The following is a 23,913-nucleotide window of genomic DNA, read 5'->3' on the forward strand; positions in this document are numbered from 1 at the left end:
GTAATGTACTAGAGGATATTCATGCAATCTCAGAGTCATCATTTTAAGTCATTTGTAAAATGGCAATGCTAATGGCATGTACCAAGGCAAATTGAATTTTCATGCAATGGATTTTAAAACAGAAATTCAATATGTCTGAGAAAAAAAGACTTAGGATATTATAATCAGTTTTTCAAATAAATTTCACTCTTACGTTTTCTTAATAAAATATCTTTTTATTTGCCAGAAAATTTTTTGGCAAGTAACATCATTTTTGTTTGCTATAAATGCATTTATGTAGTACCATAAATCGCTTAAAAATTACATGGGGTTATAGTATATCTGTTTTAAAAACCTGAACTTCTTGAACCTGTGCCTGTTTTTACCATTGCCCAGTTCTATAAGTTACCAGATAGCAAGACTGACAAGCCTAAGACTCTGAAAGCTGATCTGATAGTTCTCAAAGGGTTACACCAATGTATTACTAGTGTCACATATCCTTGTAAAATAACTGTCACTTTAAACCACTTTGGAGACATACTGCTTCTTGCTCTGCTTATAATGAATATTTCTGACAGACCCACGGAAGGCCTGGGGCAATGGCCTAATACAACTTGGGGAGATTATCACAATGATGCAGGGGTCAGGTGGCAGGAAGGGGATTAGGAACACTTCAAAAACAATCAAAAGGTCCTGTTTGAATATAGCTATGAGTATAAATGTGATGAAACATTGAGGACATAGCTGAGAACAGCTGTATAAAACGAAAAATGGATGTATTATTAAGGCTGTTACTATATTGCAGATATTTTGGCCCCTTGTTTGCTGGAAAATGGCTGTCCCAACAGTCTAAAGTCCTGCATGTGTATTCCAGATCTCCCACCTGACCAAAATGAAGTGTGGGAGACTATCCATAGCGGTCAGAGAGCTATCTTCTTTGGAGACAAAGCTGTTTTGGGTCTTCACACTTTCCTGAAAGTTCAATTGTGGGTTTTTTTGTTTAACTTTTTTTTTTCTTTGCTTTAAAGCAAATTCATGGGTTTTCCATTTTGCATTTTTCCCCCAGATATGGGCTCAGACTTCAGAAGGAAAATAATATTAGAAACCTTTAAGAAGAATCTTTTCTTCTTTTTTTCCTCTTCTTTAGTTAATCCTGAAAATTTACTGGGCATTGAGCGTGCAGAGGAAAGGCCTAGAACTGAATGACAAAGAAAGACAAAGGACTGAAGAACGGCAGATACTGTGCATCATGGAAGCTTCCCCATGAGTGTATTTCCACTCATGTGCAGGACCAGCAACCCTCTGGGTTTGAAAGGTCAGCCCTGAATCAGGCTGCCACAAGCCTGCTCCTAGCTAGGAAACAGCATAACAGCTCTTGTCTTGAATCTCAAGTTACCACAAACTCCTGGAAAAGAAAGAAAGAAAAAAAACCCTACATCACACCCACTCTTGCATAGAGCGTTTACAGTACAGTATGTGGCGGGGTGTTCCTTTCCTCTTGAACTGGAACACAGTGTAAACCAATACAAGGAGACATAAGGCCAAGATGCAGGGAATGACAATAGCTATGGCTTTCACAGTGCTGGCTGTGTTGTCCAGTTTGATGACAATGTCTACATCGTCTGGTGGGCTGTGTCCTTCTTTATCTCTGTCTGTTGGTCCATCACAGCCCATAAAATCCTTGAGGATGGATCTGGGATATCCAGGTTCTACTTTGAGTATCTGGTTGTTGAATTTCCAGTACTCCTTTCCTTTGTAGAAATACGTAAAGCCTAGAGGGGGAAACACACACACATAGGTACCACTTATTGTGAAAGTGTATATGTATAGAAATTTTAATTAATTTAAATAAGATTTAAATTTTAATTAGGTCGCTTTGTAAAAGATGCATGTTAAGGCCCCTAGGGTTTTGTAGGAAGAAAACATCTTCAGCTCAGCTGTCTATTGAAAAGAATGTGGCTGATATGCTGTAGGAATTGTGCCCTCTAATGCCTATGAAAAGCTTAGCCAAGAGCCAAAATATCTATCTATAGCAGAGTGTAGAAAGATTGCTCTGTACACATCTACTCCTAGTCTGGAAAGAAAACTTGATCCTATTTCTCACCTGTAAGGTTGCTGTTTCAGAATTACACATCAGGATGATAATATCAACCTATGTCAAAAGATGCTGAAACAGCCTTATCGTTGAAGCAGTGTTTGCCTGCAGACCGCCATCAATACATTTTATAATATGTGATGGAGAGGCCTCTCCATGAAACACCTCAGGGGAAATTTCTAATCATTTTAGTATTGGGAGCAGTTGTACTTAAACAATAGGTTTGCTTTTATCACTTGAACAAGAAATCATAACGATTCATCTCATAAAACTATAGAGATGTTTTCCCTTATCTGCTGGGAATCTCAGTAAGTAAGTAAGTATTTATTTTCTGCACTAACCTTATTTCTGGTCCTAGATCATGCCCATTTTGTTCCTTCTCCTTTTGTCCTCTTTGTTTAATATTCTTATTTACTTGTATAGTGAGGGATTGATAAAGTAGAGTATAAATCAACCTACAATTCTATCTTTAACTATCCAACTAACATATTTCATGGGGGAGGAGGTGGTATGTGGAAGGCTCATGTAACTAGCAATACATGTGATTTAGGTTCCAAAACTTTATGGATGCAGATAATAGACTTTGAAAGCTGGTGACAATTAAGCTACAAATATGTGTGTGTGTGTGTGTTTAAGACTGTTCTCTCAATTTTTGTTGTTCTTGTTGGGAAAAAAAGTTCTTTTCATCCAGAGCTTCTTCATGTCAAGTTTCTTTGTGACTACAATTGTTGGACTTAATTCTTACTTTGAGATAAAACATGTCAAGAAGAAATGTTTTAATGCTATAATTAAAAATTTTATTTTGGGAGCTGTTTGAATAGTAAGCCTAATAATCTTTAATGATAGTTTTTCTTTATCCTGTATTATTGAGCACTTATGGAAAAAGTATTGTGTTTAAAACTCAGTAAATGACATAGTTTAATCCTCATAACCAGTCTGTCAGGTAGAATTATGTACCTATACTTTTAGAGATAAAATACTATGCCTAAATCTTAGTGCAAGCAGGATTTAAATCTTGATCTAGTTCTGGAGCCTGAACACTTTATGGTTTTCTAAAACTTGTCCTTTAGAGATCTCTTTTAACAAATCCTTCTTGATTAAACATCACAAGTTGTGAGACGTAACACCCATGCAAGGAAAAACTCTGACACCTTTCAGAAAATTTCATCTCGGACAGACCAGCACTTCAGGTCACTTCATTTTGGAAATCATTCAGTTCAATGCCATAAAAATCTGCTGTTGCTTGTAGTTTAGAAGGACAGTTTTGCAATCAGAGTAACTTGCCAAGTGAAAGCAGGTGTATGTAGATTCAAATATTTCAGCAGGGAGCTGGTATTTGATCACACTAATGAAATCCAATGTAATTACTCAACAAGCTTGGATGAAGAAATGTTGAAGACTTGCCAAATAATAGTACATTAGACAATCACTGTTGAATAATGGCATTGATTTAGAATTAAACAGACCTTCAAAACAGGTGAACGTACTTCTTATATTTGTAAACTGGAAACCAACAGCTGGAAGTGTCCTCATCTTTAATTTTTAGTCAAAGCTAATTACTCTGAACCTACTGGGTATCATGCAAAAGTTCAGAAGTTTCCATTTTTATATTTATGCAACCCAAATTTTATAGCAGCACACTCCATATACAGGAGTAGGATTATACTTTACTGAATATATTTGTTATGAAGTAACACATCTAGTCCATAGAATGTAAATAATAAAAGTATTCGAAAAGAAATGGTCTGAAATCATGGTAATAGAAATCTGTCAAAACTTGATCCCACAGTATTCATCTCATTCAATAATGTAGGTCTGGTTTTGTTCCTCCATTTATGAAATAGTACTTGGTTGAAGAAATGTTGATGTACTCATTCTTTTCCTTTTTAAGAGTAAATTTGATGTTATACTGTTGTAGATGTTATGCTTATTAAGAATAGTAGCTACAGACGAGTTCTTACCCAAATTACCATTTTTTGAGAAATTGTGAGAAAGAATTCAGTGGGGCTGTAATATATTATGTGATGGCTTTTTCTTCTCCCATATTTGACTGCGTTTTATGATGAGTTTTCTATGCTTAGTCCTAAAATGTTAACGAGATCGTATTGTTCTAACGTAGTAGATGTTCCTGGATGACAGTGCCTATGTGTTCTCTGTTTTCCACTCTGATTATTTATTAGTAAGAAGTTAATTAGTGTTTAATAAATGTGAATGAATAAACTGAATCTTGCAGAAATATGTGTTTGGATTTCACCTGTATATTTTAACAGGGTAAGAGAGGTAGGGACTATAGCAAATCAACAGAATCAAGAGTCAGACTAAAGTAGGGATGCAATCAGCAAAATGAAATGCAACAGTTTAAAAGTAGAATCTTGTATTTACCTTAGAAGTGCATTTTCTAAGGAGAAAATATAGAATACCTCGGTGGCATACCTTGATGTCAGTTAACATGGAAACAATTTGAAGGAGAAGTAATTCAATGATTCTTTACTAAAACTTGCATATGTGTTAAAAACTTGTTCTTGCTTAAAACATGGTTGAGCAATGGATGCTAAGAAGAAATCATTCCACTATATTCTGCATGAGTCATATCTCATTTGGATTGCTGTATTTTCAGAGACTAAGAGTAAAGAGGAAAATGGGAAAACTGTTTAGATGGTTACAGGTGAAAATCAGGAGGATGGTGGCCCAGGAAGCTACGTTCTGAGAAAGCCTGAATTTGTCTAGTAGCACAAGATGCAAAATTTAGCCAGACTTGACAGATAATCAGTTGCCTTAATGATATCATGTAGAGAGTGGTGTTAAACTTTCCTCTTTGGAGATAATGCATTACAGCAAATTCAGTGGGGCTAGAATGTTCTAGTTTCAAACCTCAAATATATACTCTTAACCTTTTTTATGATCATGAATCAGGTACTTAGACTAGTTGATGCCAGTTTCCTCATTAATAAATAATAATTACATAAAAAGTTATTTATGCTGGACAATTAAATTAGGTAATAAATTTATGTAGCACAACTGATACATGATAGGCATTCAATAAATAGCACCAAGTATTCATATTTCATTGATAAAAATGGCAGAATTAATACCAGTAGGTACATAGGGAGGCACATTCCACCTTAATATAAAAAGTATTCTTCAAAAATCTATAGCTGAATTGCTGAATTTGTAGGCTATTTTTTTTTTTTTATGATTACCACTAGAAGATGATTCCAGGGAACAAACTCCTACACTGACAGAAGGATAAACCAGAGAAAACATTCAGTGTTCTATCATCTTTAACTTTATGACTATCAAATACCAAGTGCATAGACTTGCGGGGAATTACTTTGAGTCAAACTATGAATATAAATTTGTTTACTTAATAATTTGAACTTTTCATCTTTCATACACAAACTTAAAGGAAAAAAATGGCGTAAAGTATGAATTTAAGGTGAGAAGCTACAAGCATGAAATCTGAATCTGATGAAAAGTGGAGACTTTGCTGTTGATAGACCAAGGCCTTCCTATTGGCTGGTATTGCTATTGTACAGAATATGTGTTTCAGACAAATGAGATATCGCCTCCATGGAATGAATTTTTAGAGTAATGGGAGGGATAAAATTAATTTATACAACTAATATTTATTGAATATTTACTATGTGACTGTCTTCAGAGAGTTTACATTAGAGCGGATAATGAGAATATAAGCATATATACTCATGAAATTCTGAGTGCAAGGGATAGGGCATATACCTTCCTTGTGACCAGCTCCTGTCCTATATATGTCTGTTATTAACTTTATAGTAATTTTAATAGAAAAATAGATGAGGTTATTTCAAAGGTATCCACACCATTTTAAAACACTGCCTTTATTTTTTTCCTATAAACTAAAATAAGTTGAGGTTAAAAAAAAATCTGAAGCATAATATTAAGCATAAATTTAGAGAGGAAAGTTCACATAAATATATTATGGCCCTAGTACGGTGCTTTCTAATGATTTAATTCAACATAATGAAATATTAGAATGCATTATTAAAATATTTAGTAAACTCATGAAATACATAATGCATATGCTGCATACCATTTTCTTTGTGCACAAAGGCTCCCTGAGGAGATTCAGGGATACCTTTCCAGACGGTGATTGGTTTGGGATAGCCAGGATCCATGGTCTTCATTTCTTCACTGTATCTCCAATACCTAAAAAGGATAATAAACAAACAAACAAACAAACAAAAAACACATGCATAGAGAAGGAAATTATGTATATGCAGTAATAGCTAACATTCATTAAATCCTTGTTGTATGCTATCTGTTAATGATTTACAGAACTGATTAAAAACACTATAAAGACATTGAATACAGGGGCGCCTGGGTGGCTTAGTCGGTTAAGCGGCCGGCTTTCACTTAGGTCATGATCTCGCGGTTCGTGGGTTCGAGCCCCGTGTCGGGCTCTGTGCTGACTGCCAGCTCAGAGCCTGGAGCCTGTTTCTGAGTCTGTGTCTCCCTCTCTCTCTGACCCTCCCCTGCTCACGCTGTCTCTCTCTCTCCTAGAAATAAATAAAAATATTAAAAAAAAAAAAGACATTGAATACAAAGAACATTCATTCTGTTGCCTATCTTGCACATGTTAAAAGTGGGTATTATTAGGGGCGCCTGGGTGGCTTAGTCGGTTAAGCGTCCGACTTTCACTTAGGTCATGATCTCGCTGTTCGTGGGTTCGAGCCCCGCGTCGGGCTCTGTGCTGACTGCCAGCTAGGAGCCTGGAGCCTGTTTCAGAGTCTGTGACTCCCTCTCTCTCTGACTCTCCCCTGCTCACGCTGTCTCTCTTTCTCTCTCTCCTGGAAATAAATAAAAACATTTAAAAATTTTTTTTAAAAGTGGGTATTATTATTGTATTATTCTGTCTGCTAAAATTAATTTTAAAATTCTAGCTAAGTATACTGTGCTTGCTAAATATATTTCCAATTCAAAAGGGTATCACCAACCTAAGGATAAAAAAGAGGTTTTCATGATTTTCAAAATATCTTTCTTAAGCAGCCGAACGCTTTCATTTATTTATTTATTGGAATCATCTTAAGCAGAATCTTGTTTCATTTTCCATTCATTTATTCACTTAACAAATATTTACTGAGTACCTATTATGTTCCTGGCATATTGTAGACACTAGAGAGATATAACCTTAAACAAAACAGACATGCCCAGCTCTCTTCAGTCTTACATTTTTGGGTATCTACAGGTTATAGGCAATAAAATAATTTATTAACAAATACACGCTATGATAGGAGGTGGTAAGATTTAGAAAACAAGCAGATAAAGTTAGCTAGGGATATGGGAAAACCATTTTAATTAGTGAACAGAGAAGTCCTTCCTTTATCAGATATTGAGCAGAAAGTAGAAAGAAGTGAGGCACAACACATATAGTTTTTGGGAGAAGAACATTTCAGGTAGAGGAGCTAGTTGTTGAAAGTTACTGTGGCAGGCACAAATTTGGAGCACTTAGGCATCCACAAGGAGGCTAGGGTGACTAGAATCGAGCTGGCAAATGGAAGAAAAGGTCAGAGTGGGAACCAGAATCTAAGATTAGATAGACCTTTATGCTACAGCAAAGCCTCTGGTTTTCCTCTAAGAGATATGTGAGGTCAACACAGATTTTGAGCAGAGGAGCTTCAAGATCTGGTTTATTTTTTAAAGGAACATGCTGGGTGTTGTGAGTCAAATAGACTTAAGGAGGTAAAATAGAAGCAGGAATCCCTGCTTCTGGAATGTAAGGTGTAGAGTTGATGATAATTCAAGGGGTTGGGATATATTTTGAAGGGAAATCCCAGAGAGCTTACTAATGGGTTGAATGCAAGATGTGAGAGAAGGAAGTTGAACATATCTCAAGAACCTGGGGCCTGAACATGTGCAAGAATAATGTTGCCATTCAGTAAGATCGGGAAATGAGGGAAGGTAAGTTGGGCTGGTTTGAACAATCATGATTTTGGTTTTAGATATGTTAAATTCAGGTACCTGCTAGACATCAAAGTGGAGTTGTTGAGGACGCAGTTGGGTATATAAATGTAGACTTTAGGGCAGGTCTTGACTGGAGTCCTCAGTGTACAGACAGGAAAACAGATAAAAGGAAAGCTCTCCAAGAGTCAGAACTCTCAGATCCCCATGCCTTCACACGGTGGCCATTCAGGCACTTTCACAGAACTGCTAGACACCCAAAAAACTAACTTTAACCAGCCCTACTGGGGATCATTCATGATTGTTTCTATGTTCTAAGAGCTAAATGAGTTTATATCTTGAATATTCAAAAGGAATAAAAAACTGGGGTGAAGCCATTGGCAGTTTCCAGTATACCTCACACTTTAGGGCAGGCCTATGCTCTATGCATTATCTCATTAAACACAGCAAACCCATCAGATAGTCATCATTGTCCCCTTTTAAGAGAGGAGAATTCTAAGAGGACACTAAGGGATAGATTTATCACCAACTTGGTCTGATTTTAAAATTCGGTCCTCTTTCCTCTATGCACACCAAATATGTCTTCCAAATTTAAATTTATTTGACAACCTTTTGCATTTTTCCCCCACTTAAACATCTCTTTCCATCTGCTAAAGCTAATGTTTTACCAACACAGGCTTGGGAAGTGATTAATGCATTATCTCAGGATTAGGCATTTTGGCTGAAATCAGAAAAAAATAAGCATTTCCTGGTCTTTCTGGATATTTTCCTATTCTAGGCCAGTGGAAGACTCTTTATTGAATTTTGGGGTTTTGTACATAAGGTTTTGCTATAGTTGCCTAGAAACATCCATTCAAGTAACATCCGAAATATTAGCAATTCCTCAATGTTTACATGGAAAAGAGAAAAAGATTGTTTCATGAGGTATTCCAAAAAGTAAACCACAAGGCAGATTCTCATCAAAAGAAGATGAGAACAGATCTGATGGAAAGATCAGGAAAAGCTTCAGGGAGAACACTGAGCTAATAAAATGGTGACTGGGCCTATTTTTCTGAAGACAAGAAGGCAGAATCATTAGTGTATTGTTCTACCAATTTTGAAGTATATTTTCTTTCACATTTAGTTCATGGGAACATCTGCTTTAAAAATATTTCTGAATATTTCTTTCTCACAGAACACTCTACGATGAATATAGAATTGTTACTATGGTTAAATTTCAAGATATCTTCTCTTAAGTAAATATTTCAGTGGGGTTTAAAATAGTCATATATGTCTACTGGTTCCTGCACTTGATCATAAAGAAAGCCCATCAGGGGCACCTGGGTGGCTCAGCCTGTTGAGAGTCCAACTCTTGATTTTGGTTCAGGTCATGATCACAGGGTTTGTGAAATGGAGCCCAATTTCAGGCTCTGTGGTGTCAGGACAGAGGCCATTTGGAATTCTGTCTTCTCTCTCTGCCCCTGCTCCGCTCATAAGCATGCTGTTTCACTCTCTCAAAATAAATAAATAAACATTAAAAAAAAAAAAGAAAACCTCTTGTATGTAACTAGTCAAATGCCTCATTTTCACAGATTCTAAGAAACTTTTTTTTTTTGCATTTTACATTTCTAAAATCATAATGTACTTTACAGTAGATACTGTATCAAAGTTTACTTGGTAGGGTTTTCCCCTACATGATAGATTAAATAATGGCTTACTTATATAATACATGTCATTTTTAGATATAAACTACAACTTAAAGTAAGTTTTTCAATATTGCTAAGCCAGAAGTTTGGAACAATCACAAATCCTGGGGACAAAGTGATCACACCCTGTGTGTGGTTTAAGAAAGATTAACTACATACTTAGAAACCAGATTTGTTCTCTGAGAAGTAGTTGTAGTGATGTTCTTAAACAATACCAATCATTTGTATAGGTTTTTGTAGTTATAAATAAATTTATACATATACATTATTTTATTTTATGTCATTTAAATCCCTCAACAATCTTTTATATTGCATATTACAATGCTTTCTAAGATGATATCCTAACCATAGACTTAGTATGTATGGTCACTCAACTCACTTAAAAGATAATGATTTAGTCACATTTACCCTTTTGAAATGTTGCAGAGTTGAAACTCTAATACTTTCAGCTTCATAGTTTAGTGCATTAGTGTTATTGTTTCCCTTGGGCATAGCATTCTTACTCTCAGTACTCTCTCTCAAACTCTTAACATACTTAAGTATAATTCTCCTTCTTCCCTCCTTCTGTTCACTCAGATCCATTTACCCACCAACACTTTTTTGAGCAGCTATATTATATGCTGAGCACATAAGATTCATAGAGATCACAATTTCAATATTAATGGAATGTAAATTTATTACACTCTCTTGTAGGAACTTAATTCTGATATGAATTTATCAGAATAAAAGCATTTTGCTCCCTTCATCACTAGCAGATAATGCAAAATTATAATTTGGGATCATTTCACAATCTTTGAAACACTCAGTGTAGGCTTGGACCCTCAGGTTATCTGCTATGTGGCAGTTTTGATATGTATCCAGTAAACTTGAATGTGATTAGAATCATTTAACTATATTCGGATCTGTCTTATAAGAGGTGCTGAAGCTTATTCATAAATACAAGTTTGCATTTTAACTTTCAACATATTTGAACATATTTCAACACTAACAAAAAGCTCATCGCACTGATGTTTTTCTCCCTGAAAAATAAGTTCACGGGGTCTTTGAGAAGCATATTAACATATTCAGTTAAAACCTGGATAAAAACTATTTGGGGGTTTACAACTTAGATATTATAATGGAAAAAAATTGGAATTTTGTACAGGAGGGTAATCAAATGATAAAACCTATTATAAATGAAATTTATAGTTTTTTTCTTCTGATAGATCAGTTATCTCTAATGTAGAATTATGACTTTACATTGTTGATTCTTTGAGAAAGCATTGCAAATCAATGATTCAAAATAAATTATGATTAGAAATGAGATTTAATCATTTTATATGACTTAATCATGGGTCACGTCCGTAAGAGACAGAAGTTGTGCATGTAATGGTAATAGCATTTTGTTAAATGTCTCTGCTAAGAAAAAAATGGTATAGAAAATTCTGGAATGGCATACATTAATGGCATGTTGCTGGATACCTAATTCAAACTGAACAAAAAGTGGTTCCAAGGGTTATTTCACGTGACCCAGCCATTTCTTCATCCTAGTGTCTCATCTGTACTCCAGAGTCAAGACTATTCGCTTCTCTTAAGTTACACAAAATACAGCAGCCCTTCTTTTTTCCTACCCAAATAACTACACAAAGTCCCACTCTTCATAAACATTCTTAGTGATGCAACAGAATTGGGGATACTAATTTGTACTGTGTTGGATGATTTTAAAAACACGTATATTGAGTAATACTTCATAAACACACAAGGTAAGCTGGAGGAAATAAATGTTTTTCTGTTTGACTATTATGGGATGATAATAGTAAAAACCAAAGTGGATCTAAATTTTGTCTTTCTTTGAAAATATCTTAAACTTGTTAAAGGTTAATACTTAGAATGAAGTATGGCCATAGGGTATGTATCTGTGAGAAGATGCTGAGAGATAATTTAGAAACATAGCCTTTTAGAGTTAAATGCTATGTGGATCAAAATGTATCCAAGTATCAAATTATAGTGTATTAAGAAAAGGGCAAGAAGGAATCTGAGGAACAGAGTTCCAGGCTGTATGTGAAACAGTGCAATAGTGGAAATTTTAATCTGACTTTACAGATCTTTTTAAAGAGCCATCATTTCAACTATTCATCTTTAGCTATCTGTACACTTAGGAGATTTGATGTAGGCCACTGCTTTCAATACAGTTTATGTCAATCATTCTCCAATGTGTATCTCAGACTGACCTTTCCTCTGAGGCAAACTCAAATGATCCAAGTACCTACTTAATTCCTTCTATCGGTGTGTGAAACAGGCATATCAATCTAAATATGCACATTTCAATATTTTAATCCCATTTCCTCGATATTCCTTCCCAAGCCTGCTCTATCTCCATGAATGGCACCATTATTCCATTTTTGAGCTTAAAAACCTGGAAGTTATCTTTTAATTTGCTTTTTCCTCACCCCTAAAACCCAAGCCATAAGAAAGACTTGTTCTGATTACATTCAAAATATATCCTGTACTCACTCCTTTTGTTCCATCACCACTGCTACCATCGTAGCCTCCTGTACGATTCCAATAGCCTTCCAGCGACCCTCTTTGCTTCCACTCTGGAAGCCCATTCTTCACTAGAAGCCACAGGGGTGTTTGTGAATACACATCAGATCATCTCACTTTCCTGTTGAAAATACCTTCAATACCTTCCCACTGTACTAGAATAAAATCCAACACATTTGTCATAGTCTATAGGGCTCCATATAATCTGGTCTCTGCTTACCTATTTGACTTCCTTTACCAATTAACTCACTATGTTCTAGCCACAATGTTTTATCCGATTTAAACATTCTATTATTGCGTTTACACTACTATGTCATCCGCCTACAACATATTGTTCCAAACAGCTTCCCATGGCTGAAACTTCACCCATCAAAGGCCCCACTCTTGTGTCCCCTTCAGAAGCAAGGCCTCTGAATTCTACACTAATTTTCCGAACACTCCTGCTCACTCATGAGTCTCTATCACATTATCACTTTGCTTTATTTCTTTGTAGCATATCTCAATGACAAAGGATTAGGCTCATTTACTTATTTACTGCTTATAAGTGCCTCCTTTAATAGAAGCTAAGTGCCATGGGAGCAGAAGCTTTGTGGTCCTTTATAACACATGTCACATCATATTTGCTCAAAATATTTTTTTGAATAAATGAATGAAGGCTATTCCAGGACTGCTATAGAAACCTTAAGGAAGTAGGAATTAGAGCTGTTGAAAATGGAAGAGTCTGTCTCATAGTCATACTATCACCATGGGCAGTAGAGTCAGAGAGGGATGAATTCCTGTCGAGTGTAACTGAGTGTGTCTACACACTGGTAGGATGTGAAAACAAGATGCGGAGCTGACATATGGTAGCACTTGGGCCAAATGTAAGTTAAAGCTGTGCTTTGTAAGGGGTGCCTAGGTGACTGAGACAGTTAAGCTGTGCTTTGTTTGTCTAGCAAGTCAAATAAGTGATTCTGATTTTGAGTGCTCTTCTAGTGTATGTGTCCTTTTCAACTCACTACAGTACCTATCACTCCCTACTATTTCATTACATACTATTGCTGTACTCGGTAGAATATACATTATTTGCCTGGCCCCTTAAAGCAGTTGAGTTTTTTAGATGATCTCTAAAATCTCCTTCTCCTCTTAGCCTTAGAGAAATAGAAACCTATCAATCAACAGCCATCCATCCCCTGCTCCCCTTCTAAAGCAAAAAGATAGCAGTGGGAGAAGAGGGAGAAGTGAGTAAGGACAAAGCAATTTTCAGTGTTTTCTCTCAAAAATATACATGGAAAATAAATAGATTAAAAAAAATTGATAAGTATTAAAAATATACAGTCTATAAGGAAGAAAGACTCACTGAATTCTTATATTAAAGTGACAACCAAATTGTTGTTTATATGTTTCAGGCACATAGTTTAATGTCTTATTGATCTAATTTTAACCTAGAATGAATGTACTGATAAATTGTGATTTTGGAATTATAGAATTATATGAATATGAAATCATCTGCTTATAAACCACCTATGACACATGAAATCTTACAGAAGATCACACACGGTAATTAACTGAATCCTTGCTTATAAATAGTAAAACAATTCATTAATGTTTATTTTTGAGAGAGAGAGAGGGAGAGAGAAACAGAGCATGAGTTGGGGAGAGGCAGAGACAGAGATGGAGACACAGAATCTGAAGCAGGTTCTAAGCTCTGAGCTGTCGAACTTGTGAACCCCCAAACTGTGACCTAAGCCAAAATTGGATGTGTAACCAAGTGAGCCACCAGAAGCACCAACTTATAAATATTTTTAAGCCTATAAGACCAGTTATTTAGGCAGAGCTTAAAATAAAGTATTTCTATACATTTTGTTATATTTCCATGTAACTTCTCAAGTGGGAAACAAACAAACTAAAACTCCTTTCCCATTTACCCTTGCCTTTATTCTAGTATGAATTTAGTGTCTAACATTGATTGATTTCACTTATTTGAAGCAGTGCACATTTAGTTTCTAAACTTAAATTTTTCAATAAGTGCTGAATTTTAGACTGGGAACATTTTAAAAGTAATAATTGCATCTGTGAAAAACAAAACAAAACAAAACAAAACAGGCTTTCTGATCATAGAATGGCAGTTTTTGTTATCATCTGGGAAATCCTCATTAAAACTGTTACATGAAATGTCCTGCAGAAGTGTGTTTTGTCAGCCTTTTGTTTCTCTGCCTTTTTCTACCCCATAGCCCCACAAAAACAACAAAAAACTCCTTATTGAACCTGGTCCTGAAAGGGTACATTCAAGCAATTAAATTGACTGGGGCTTAAGCTCTAACAACCTTCAGGGTTGTTATTTTAAGGAATATGTTATAAGTCTGCAGATTTATATTCATTAGTGGTCACCATGCTGTGGCCATCAATTTCTTCTTTCATACTCTATTACGCTTCTATCTTGCTGAGAATCATACACTTTTTGTGGCTAGAAGTAGCATCTTCTCCTTTAATGGAAGTTTTGTTTGATAGACCTTTTTTGTTTTGTGATTTCATAAGGAACATTTAGCAAACTTTAGTTTCATGATATTACATGCAAGTTTATGAATATTTTGCTATAGAAGTATACACAAATCAAATGTAGAGTAAGCTAGTAACAGAATAAATTAAAAGTTATATTCTAATCCATGAAGACAAATTATAGGAGGTTTTTGTTCACAGATAAAGCACAATGTCTGAAATCATTTGTAATTAAAATTATAAAATAAAGTTTATATCCTTACATATTTTTCTTCTAAAGTTTGAGACATATTATAGGGTTATACTATGCCAGGATTATAAGGCAAACTCAATACTAGGTAGTTGGGAATTAAAGCCTGTTGTTCAAATGTGTGTTTATGTGTATGTGTATGTATTTTTTTTTTAAATTTATATACAGGGGAGGGACAGAGAGAGAGGGAGTGACTGAATCCCAAGCAGGTTACAGGCTGTCAGCACAAGGCCCAACTTGGGACTCAATGTCATGAACCATGAGATTTTGACCTGAGCCAAAATCAAAGTCAGACGCTAAACTGACTGAGCTACCCACGTGCCCCTGTTTAGGTATTTTTTAAAAATTTACTTTAAAATGAATACTTAAGTTCTTCTATATACAAAAATATTATATTGAGTGTCACATTTGACCCAGCTAGTAGTAGTGTAATTAAAAATTTATTTTTCACCTCTATTACTTCTTCTACTTAATACTAACTTAAATCAATAAAAAGCATAGCCTTTCAGTTACATTTTATGTGTAATTCATGTCAAAGTGTACAGGAGTAGAACTATGTATGCCTAGTAGATGCTACAAGTCATAAGACTAGCATAGTTCACTCAGTTTTTACTAATGTCATATAAGAAAATGAAAAGAAAGGAAAGGAAGAGACATGAAAGAAATTTATAGGGAAGAGATATCAATTCACTTTAAACTAAGTGATAGTTCACAACACCTGTTTGTTGCTTTCTAAACAATTAGCTTCTTAAGAACTAGAACTCATGACTAAACTTGAATTATTTGAAAATGTTCACAGTTAATTGCATGTAAAGTATAAAACTTTAATTTTTAGTCAAATGCTTTACTCCTGAGCTATACCTCCGAAACATTAATTTGAATAATGAAAACAAACAAAAAAGCCTATGTGATAAAGTGCTTTTTAAATAAAGTAAAATGACAAGAAAATGGATTGCAAAATTATAGGTACACTGCCTATACAGATTTATAGGCATGATGAGTTGATGGAGAAGAGGAAGAACACATGCATTCCTAAGAAGGCCATATTATGTGGGTATAATACAGGAATATTACCTTGAATGCTTAAAAATATTTTTCCTTTCATTAATTCCTGCCTTTATATCACACAGATTCCTAATCAACGATACATGTCCATTTTAAAGGAGAAATATTAACTTCTTTAAACATTAGTTAATTGTCTTCCTCATGTGAAATGTGTACTGACCTGTCCCCCTTGAAGAAATAAGTTTTCCCAACGTCTTCCCACCAAATGGCTGAATCAATACCATGCGGAGGAATTCCACTTCCAAGAGTAATCAAGTCATGAGGATAACCGGGTTGCAGAGTTGTATCCTTAAACACCCAATATTTGTTACCTGTATGAAATAAGTGCAAATGCAGAATACAATAATTTAATGTCAGAAAGTGGACTATATCTATTGACACAATGCATTTAAAACTATTTTACATAAAATCCATAAAATAACTAAGTAGTAGTCACATTTGGAACATCAATGTTATTGTTGAGAGATCATCTTCAAAAGTGTGATAAAATGAGTAACTATGTAAAAATATAGTCAGAATTTGTGACTTAATTTAAGAAATACAAAAGATCTACAACTTGCCATATTACAACAATTCTGAACCAAGGATCAGGGTTTTTCCTCTAGGAACTGGGGGCTCTATTTTTATTTAAGGCTAAATCATTCCTGTGTTTTGTGCATTCTGTATATCCTCAGATTGCTTTACTGATTATAACCTCTACTCCACTGAAAATCCTCTAGGCTGCTCTTTTCCGATTATTATAAATATTCACCAGGTCCTTTGGTCTTATAAAGTCATTTTCTTTTCACCCCATGTGCTCTATCCCTCTATTTGGGTGTTAACCTAAGGAAAGAGAATTTTAACCTTAACCTGTTTGAAATTGCCAGAGCATGGAGACATTAACAAGAAGACAAACTTGAGTCAGTTTTATTGGTGTTTTGAAATGACCTATAGGCAACACACTTCCTCACATACTGTACCACCCTATACTGCTGGCCAACTGTGCTCGCCACTCCCCTCTTTGGTACTGCCTCCCAAGAAGTCTACAGCCATTCCTCATTCCACTGAAAGTTGATTTAATACCTACTTTCCCCTGAAAACTTCAGTTCTGGAGTCACCAATGCCTTCCAAGGAAATCATTCTCCACCCCTATATATTGACACAGTTGCCCACTTAAAGTACTTTCTCTCTAAACTGTAAGAATTTTTTTTTATTTTTTATTTTTTGGTGGTGGTGTAGACTTTTTTCTTTAGCTGCTCCTTTCTTTTTCTTTTTCTTTTTTTTTTTAATACTTATTTTTGAGAGAGAGAGAGAGAGAGAGAATGGGTTGGGGAGGGGCAGTGAGAGGGAGGAAGACAGAATTCCAAGTGGGCTCTATGTTATCAGCACAGAGCCCAATGAGGGGCTCCAACTCTTGAATTGTGAGATCATGAAATGAGCCAAAATCAAGAGTTAGAGTCTTGGGGTGCCTGGGTGGTTCAGATGGGTGAGTGTTCGACTTCGGCTCTCGTCATGATCTCAAGGTTCGTGAGTTCAAGCCCCACTTCGGGCTCTGTGCTGACAACTCAAGAGCCTGGAGCCTGCTCCGGATTCTGTGTCTCCCTCTCTCTGCCTCTCCCCTGCTCAAGCTCTGTCTCTGTCTCTCAAAAATAAATAAATATAAATAAATTAAAAGAAAGATTTAGAGGCTTAGCTGACTGAACCCAGACACCCCTCCTTTCTGTTTTATTTTTCCTCTCAGTTCTTCTTCCTTTTTTTTTTTTTTTTAATTTTGAGAGAGAGAGAAGGTGCACAAGTTGGGTAGGAACATAGAGAGAGGGAGAAAGAGAATTCCAAGCAGGCTCTGCATTGATAACGCAGAGCCCAACTTGGGGGCTCAAACCCATGAACCGTGAGATCATGACCTGAGCTGAAACAAAGAGTTGAATGCTTAAGTGGCTGAGGCACTCAGGCACCCCTTCCTCTCAGTTCTTAAGACCTGCCAATGGTCTTTTGCAAGAATTAATTAATTGAATCATTCATCAACAACTTAGTGTACTTACTAGGCACTATTTTAGGCACTGAATAACAAGGATACCATCTCTGCCTCATGGAGCTTAGATTCTACCCAATGGATATGGGAAAACTGAACTTAGACACGCAAACAAAGATAACTTCAGACAGAAAAGTACTATATAAATACCAAAAAAAATACATTAATGTAAAAGTGATGGAATGGCGGGGGGGGATTGCTTATATCGAACACAGTAAAGATCTTTTTATTCAAATGACATGTGACTTGTAACTTACATAATTCAAAAAGTTTGGCTCAATGAAGATTTTTTTGATGGGGTGGAAACATCCAAGGACAAATGCCTTAATGGGAAGAATCTTGTTAGAGAGCTAGGATACAATGTTGTTGGAATGTACAGTAAGGATAGAGGTAAGGATCATATGGCCTTTATCAAAATTTGAACTTCATTCTAAAGTGAAATAGGAAGCCACTAAATAGTTAAATTAAAAAGTTCTTTGCTAAAGGTGACAGCAATATTGATGGAAAGAGAAAATGGACTCATGCAACATTTTGGAGATGGAACTGATAAGCATTGCTGTTGGGTTGGCTGTGGGGATTTAAAAAACAGATAGTATCAAGGATAATCCTCAAGTTCTGACTTTTGTAAGCAAGAGAAGAATCATGATATAAAATAAGCCAAAGAAAACTGGGGTGGATGGGCTATAGGGGGCTCAAATCAAGAATTTGAGATGTCAGTGAGATACTTAAGTGAAGTCAAGTAAGCAACTGGATATGTGAGTTAGAAGATAACAATTTGTAAAGTCACAAGCATAAATATGGTGTTTACTAATCTAGGATGATNAAATAATATGTAGAGAATATATAGAAGGAAGAATATATAGGGAAGATGAAGAGGAACCAGAGAACCAGAACTGGGCTTCTAGAAATCTATGTTCTCAAAGTGATCACATAAGGGAAGAGGGAAGAGTAGGCAAATGCAAAGGAGGTAAAAGAGACAGGGAGGAAGACTAAAGTAAAAGAAAACCTTAGAAGCCAAAAAAGAGAGTGGCCAAAAATGGCTGTTTGTAATCCAAACAGCTCTTGAAAGCCAAATAGTATATATAGCTACCCACTGAGATTTTCTACAAAGTTGACCCACAAGTTCAAATTTGAACTCATCAAAGGACCTTTCTTCCTGTTTCCCTTATTTGGGTAGATGACATGCTAATTACTCTATATGTCACATCTGCAGCCTTCCTGTTTATTATCTTTCATATCTGATGGATCATTACCTTTAGCTAATTTGATTTCTAAACACTTCCTTGAACCTGTCCCCTGCAGTCCATTCATATTGCCACTGGTACTAGCTTTTCAATTATCCCTTCTAAAGGTGATTGTCTTGTCCACAAGCTGTGAAGTAGGTCCCACTATTCTCCATATCGTCCCTATACATTACCATCCAAACCTAGAGCCAGTCAAAATTCTGCAGAGTTATGGATTACAGGTTAGGCAGATGAGAAGACCCATCTGTTCTTTCTTGGGAACATGACCCAGGGAATATTGAGAGACATTTCCATTCAGCAGAGGGAATTGACTATTTATTATATGGTATGAGGCTTGAGAAGCCATAATGGCCATAGGCAAGCAGACATTATGATGATGCAAGCAGACATTATGATGATGCATAAATTAAGCAACCAAAGAGATGAACCAAAAGAGAAAAGAGAATGGAATAGATGCAAAGAGCAAAGCTACAAAGAGGAGAGAGACCAGTAGGCCTATTAGAGGGATGGCAAGTGTAACAGTTCTTTGGTGAATTACTGTCACAAATCCAACCCTAAACTCAATTAATCTCATTGGGTTAATTTTTCTTTTAAGTGAGTAAGATTATTCAGTATAAATTTTCGGCCATCCAAACATGACACAAGGTATTAGATATGTTGACCTCAAGTCTGTTAGCCAAAGTCCTGGGTTTTAGCCAGTGCACCATGCTGTCTTCCATCCATGTGCCTTAAGAGCAACACTTTAATGTTCTAACTTGTATCATTTCAATAACTTCCTTTTTTAAAAATAAGTGTTTATTTTTATTTTTGAGAGTGAAAGCATGAGCAGGGAAGTGGCAGAGAGAAAGGGGGACAGAGTATTTGAAGCAGGCTTCATGCTGACACAGTGAGCTTGATGCGAGACTCAAACCCACAAACTGTGAGATTATGACCTGAGCAGAAGTCAGACGCTCAACAGATAAGCCACCCAGGTGCCCCAAAAACTTCCTATCTTGTCTCCCTGACTCCAGTCTCACTTTATCTCTCTTCCATAAGGTCATTAAAGGAATCTTTCTAAAATCCATACCTGATTTTATCTCTCTCTTGTTTAAACTGTTCAGTGGTTTACCATTGTATTCAGCATAAACTCATCTATATATCATTTCCAAGTTCTTCTCAATATGAATCTCTTATTTCATCTATATTCGATGTACTTCCATTTCTGGAAAATGGGTATGACTCTTTCAAAGGTTAGCTGAACATCATTTCTCTGGAAAGCAATTCCTATCTGAGTAAGGTGGGCCTCTTACATGTCCAGAGTACCCAGTCTTCTCCTTATCGTATTACTTAGTGCACTTTTAGTACATATAATTTAGTACTTTAATGGATCACAAGCCTGCAACCTGCTCTAGGCTGTGAGCAACTTGGTTTGGACAAACACTGTAGCCAATACGTCCTGCAGTACCTTATACATAATGACTGGAAATTAGTAGGTGTTTAATAAATGGTTATTAATTCAAAGACCCATGTTTAATATACACAAATAACCAAGTTTGAGGTCAAAACAAAAACAAAAAGTGCACATAAATAACATTGTGGACCTTAGTCTTGAATCTTGTTAGTAGAGCAGATTAAAAATGAGTTTTATAATCACTAACAAGTCTGAGAAAATAAAAAGTCATGTCCCAGTATTATGTTGAAGGGTCAATTACGTAATTATATTTAACTCTGTGTTGGAAAATACTATCATAAAAATATACCCCTATCCTGAGCCATTATGTAATTTGAATATTTTATATAGAAAAAAACACATCCCAAGGGCCCAGATCACTTCCTCGTCAGAATCAGTGAGATGGAAAATCCAGACAGCTGTTTCCAAGCTTGCTGTAGGTTTTTGTCATAGCTATGTGACATTTAAAATTGAAAGTCTTAAAACAATACAACGAAAAGAAAGTCCTGCTCTATGTTAGCCTATACCTGAGTGACTACTGCATCTCAGTGACGACTTTCATCTCAGTTTTAATTAGGAAAGGGTAATACAGTTCCAATGCCTTCCTTGCTAGCTATTTGGGGTAAACCTGTTATCAGCTAAATTGATTATCTCTTATTTCTTCTAAAGCATTCTACGATCGATGTTGTAAAATACTTCTGTTTGTAGTTCCTTAACTCAGTCCTATCCATGAAAATTTCTTCATACTCTTTCCAGGCCTTGTAGTGATATCGAGAGGCTCATAGATACATACCAGGATGCCCTGGTGCATGTAGCATGAAAGAATGTTCACAGAAGCCTAATTTATGTTTCCTAGGGTGTCTCAGAAGGGAATAATGTATGAAAAAAGGAAAACAGTTACACTTCTTCCAGGAAATTCTTGTTATTAAAGTAAAACAGCTTAAAAAATGTGTTCCAGAAGTACTTGCCCATACTAGTGGTCAAGAGTTTTCAGTCAATAAAAAGGAAAAACAATGAGCCTTTCACTTTTAATAATCAAGGCCTTTGTATAGAAGATTTCAATTAGCTGCTCCTCCCCCCTCCCCTTCATTTGGAACATACAGCAGGGGATTTTTTTTTAATGCACTTATAGTCCCTTCAAAAAAACAAAACAGAAAACTCATCAGCAAACATTTGCTATAAGGCTACATTATGAGATCCCAGCAGTTAGACACACACAAAAAAATTAAGGAAAATAACACATTGCCTGCTGAATATTTGTGGTTTAGAATTCAGGAAAATAACTCAACAATGATATGAGTTATACATTTAATTCTCCAGGTGTTAATTAAGGAAATACAATTATACAATTCCTTTTGTATCTTGATGAGGTAAGATTTTCACATGACAAAGTTGAAGTAATTTTATTTCTCTTTTTAAGAGTTTTGATTAAGTATATGAGATTCATATCAACTCTATTTTTGTTGTTGCTATGTTGGAGAGGTAGATTTTTAACTACCTTATGATCAGACATTCTGGTTCTCAAGGAAAATATTGCCTCTTTGGCAGAATGAAGGCATTTGCTGGATTTCCTATGAGGTTGACATATTCGGAGCAAGTGGAAAGAACTAGTCCTTACTGACATTGTACTTGGCAGAATGCAAAGGAAAATATCAACAAGTCTGAATTAAAGACAGAGAAGCTTTATAAATAAAAAGAATAACCCCAAAGAATGTTTACAGTTGAAGACAACTTTACAGCCCATCTATTTCAGTAATTCCTCAATGAGATTCAGCCATCCATCCATCCATCCATCCATTAATCGATCCATCTACCCGTCCATGAAATGTCTGTTTATTAAGAGCCTCTTATAGCCAGTCACTGAACTAGGAGCTATAGATGCACAGATTCTTGCTCTTGTAAAGCTGATGGACCAGCAGAGGAAATAGACACTAAACAAATAATCCCATGAAGAATTTTTAAATTACATGCTTATTCTTACAAGGAAAACTGTGGTGTCTAATGATTTTTGACATTTTTATCAAGCCAAAATTCATACCTGCTTTTCTAACACCCTTGGACTGGCCCACTGTTATTAATGGGAGGGCACTATATTTATTGTTCAGATGTATTAGATCAGAGAAATGGTTGAGAATCCAGCCTGACACATTTATTTTACAGCCCAAAAAAGTGATGTGCTTAAAAGCACACAGCCAATTGCTAATACATTTGTACAACAGTACAGGTATTTTAATTCAATACTCAACTTGCTATTCCAAATTGATTCTCTTAATAGAACACATTTACACTCTGTCTGGCTTTCAGAATTGCTGATGATTTTTTTGCTTCCTTCCTGCTTTATCAAGTAATCACTCCACATTTATTATTGGCAGTGTTTATTAATTATTCCACTGTATTCTGCTCATGCCTTGTTTATTGTATCCTCAGTAATCAGATACTCTTTAAAATTTATTAGCTAAAAAAATCAAATATATTTTTGTCTTATTAGAGTCCATAAAACTCTACTTAGACATTTGTATTTTGTACCTTCTATTACAATAATGGTTAGTAAACTTGGGCCACCAGTTGCTGCCTGCTTTTGTAAATAAAATTTTGTCAGAACGCAGTCACACCTATTCATTACATATTGTCTAGTCTGCTTTCATTCTACAAAGAGAAAGTTCAGTCGTTATGATTGAAAACCATATGACCCACAAAGCTGAAAGTATTTGCTTTGCATCCTTTTACATTAAAGATGAGAACATTAATTCCTTAAAGGCTGGATTTTCTTCATACAAAAGAAGGATGCGCTTACGTTATTCAATAACTGTAGTTTATTGGGCTAATTATTATGCAACATTGATATATGCTTAGCGAATACTTCAGAGATTTGGAAAAAAAACTCCCGAAGAATTAATATTTTCTTTATTAGATGCTGCAGTGTAGTGGAACATTCAATAGCCTTGAAAGTAGATAGGACTAAGGGGTGATAGCCCCGTCGATTGTTAGCTAGGAGATCTTGGGCAAGTAAAATCCTAATCTTCCTTTCCTATTGTGTACATATAACACCTCTCATCCAGAGCTCTAGAAATGATGAGAGACCAAATGTATTATACCCATGCCATACCCAGATCATGGTACCTGATAAGTGGTACTTACTGTATAACACAATATTCCATTGTTCAAATCTGCTTCCTACCAATCCAAATAAATAAGATCGGTAATAAATGATTAAGTACAT

The 23,913-nt window shown here is 35.6% G+C and overlaps 1 protein-coding gene across 1 annotated transcript in view; it reads right to left on the bottom strand.

Annotated features, from left to right (window-relative positions):
- Positions 1 to 681: 681 nt before the first annotated feature.
- The window catches only part of MMP16 (matrix metallopeptidase 16), a 278,364-nt gene continuing 255,132 nt past the window's right edge, over positions 682 to 23,913 (bottom strand). Inside the window, exons 8-10 of the mRNA XM_077771266.1 lie at positions 16,170 to 16,320; positions 6,141 to 6,256; positions 682 to 1,751 (exon numbers count right to left, since the gene is read on the bottom strand). Coding sequence (XP_077627392.1) covers positions 1,417 to 1,751; positions 6,141 to 6,256; positions 16,170 to 16,320 — 602 coding nt within the window. The 3' untranslated portion in view covers positions 682 to 1,416. The remainder of the gene's footprint in view (positions 1,752 to 6,140; positions 6,257 to 16,169; positions 16,321 to 23,913) is intronic.

The sequence above is a fragment of the Crocuta crocuta genome, unplaced genomic scaffold, assembly GCF_008692635.1.
Source record: "Crocuta crocuta isolate KB4526 unplaced genomic scaffold, BGI_CrCroc_1.0 scaffold235, whole genome shotgun sequence".
NCBI lineage: Eukaryota > Metazoa > Chordata > Mammalia > Carnivora > Hyaenidae > Crocuta > Crocuta crocuta.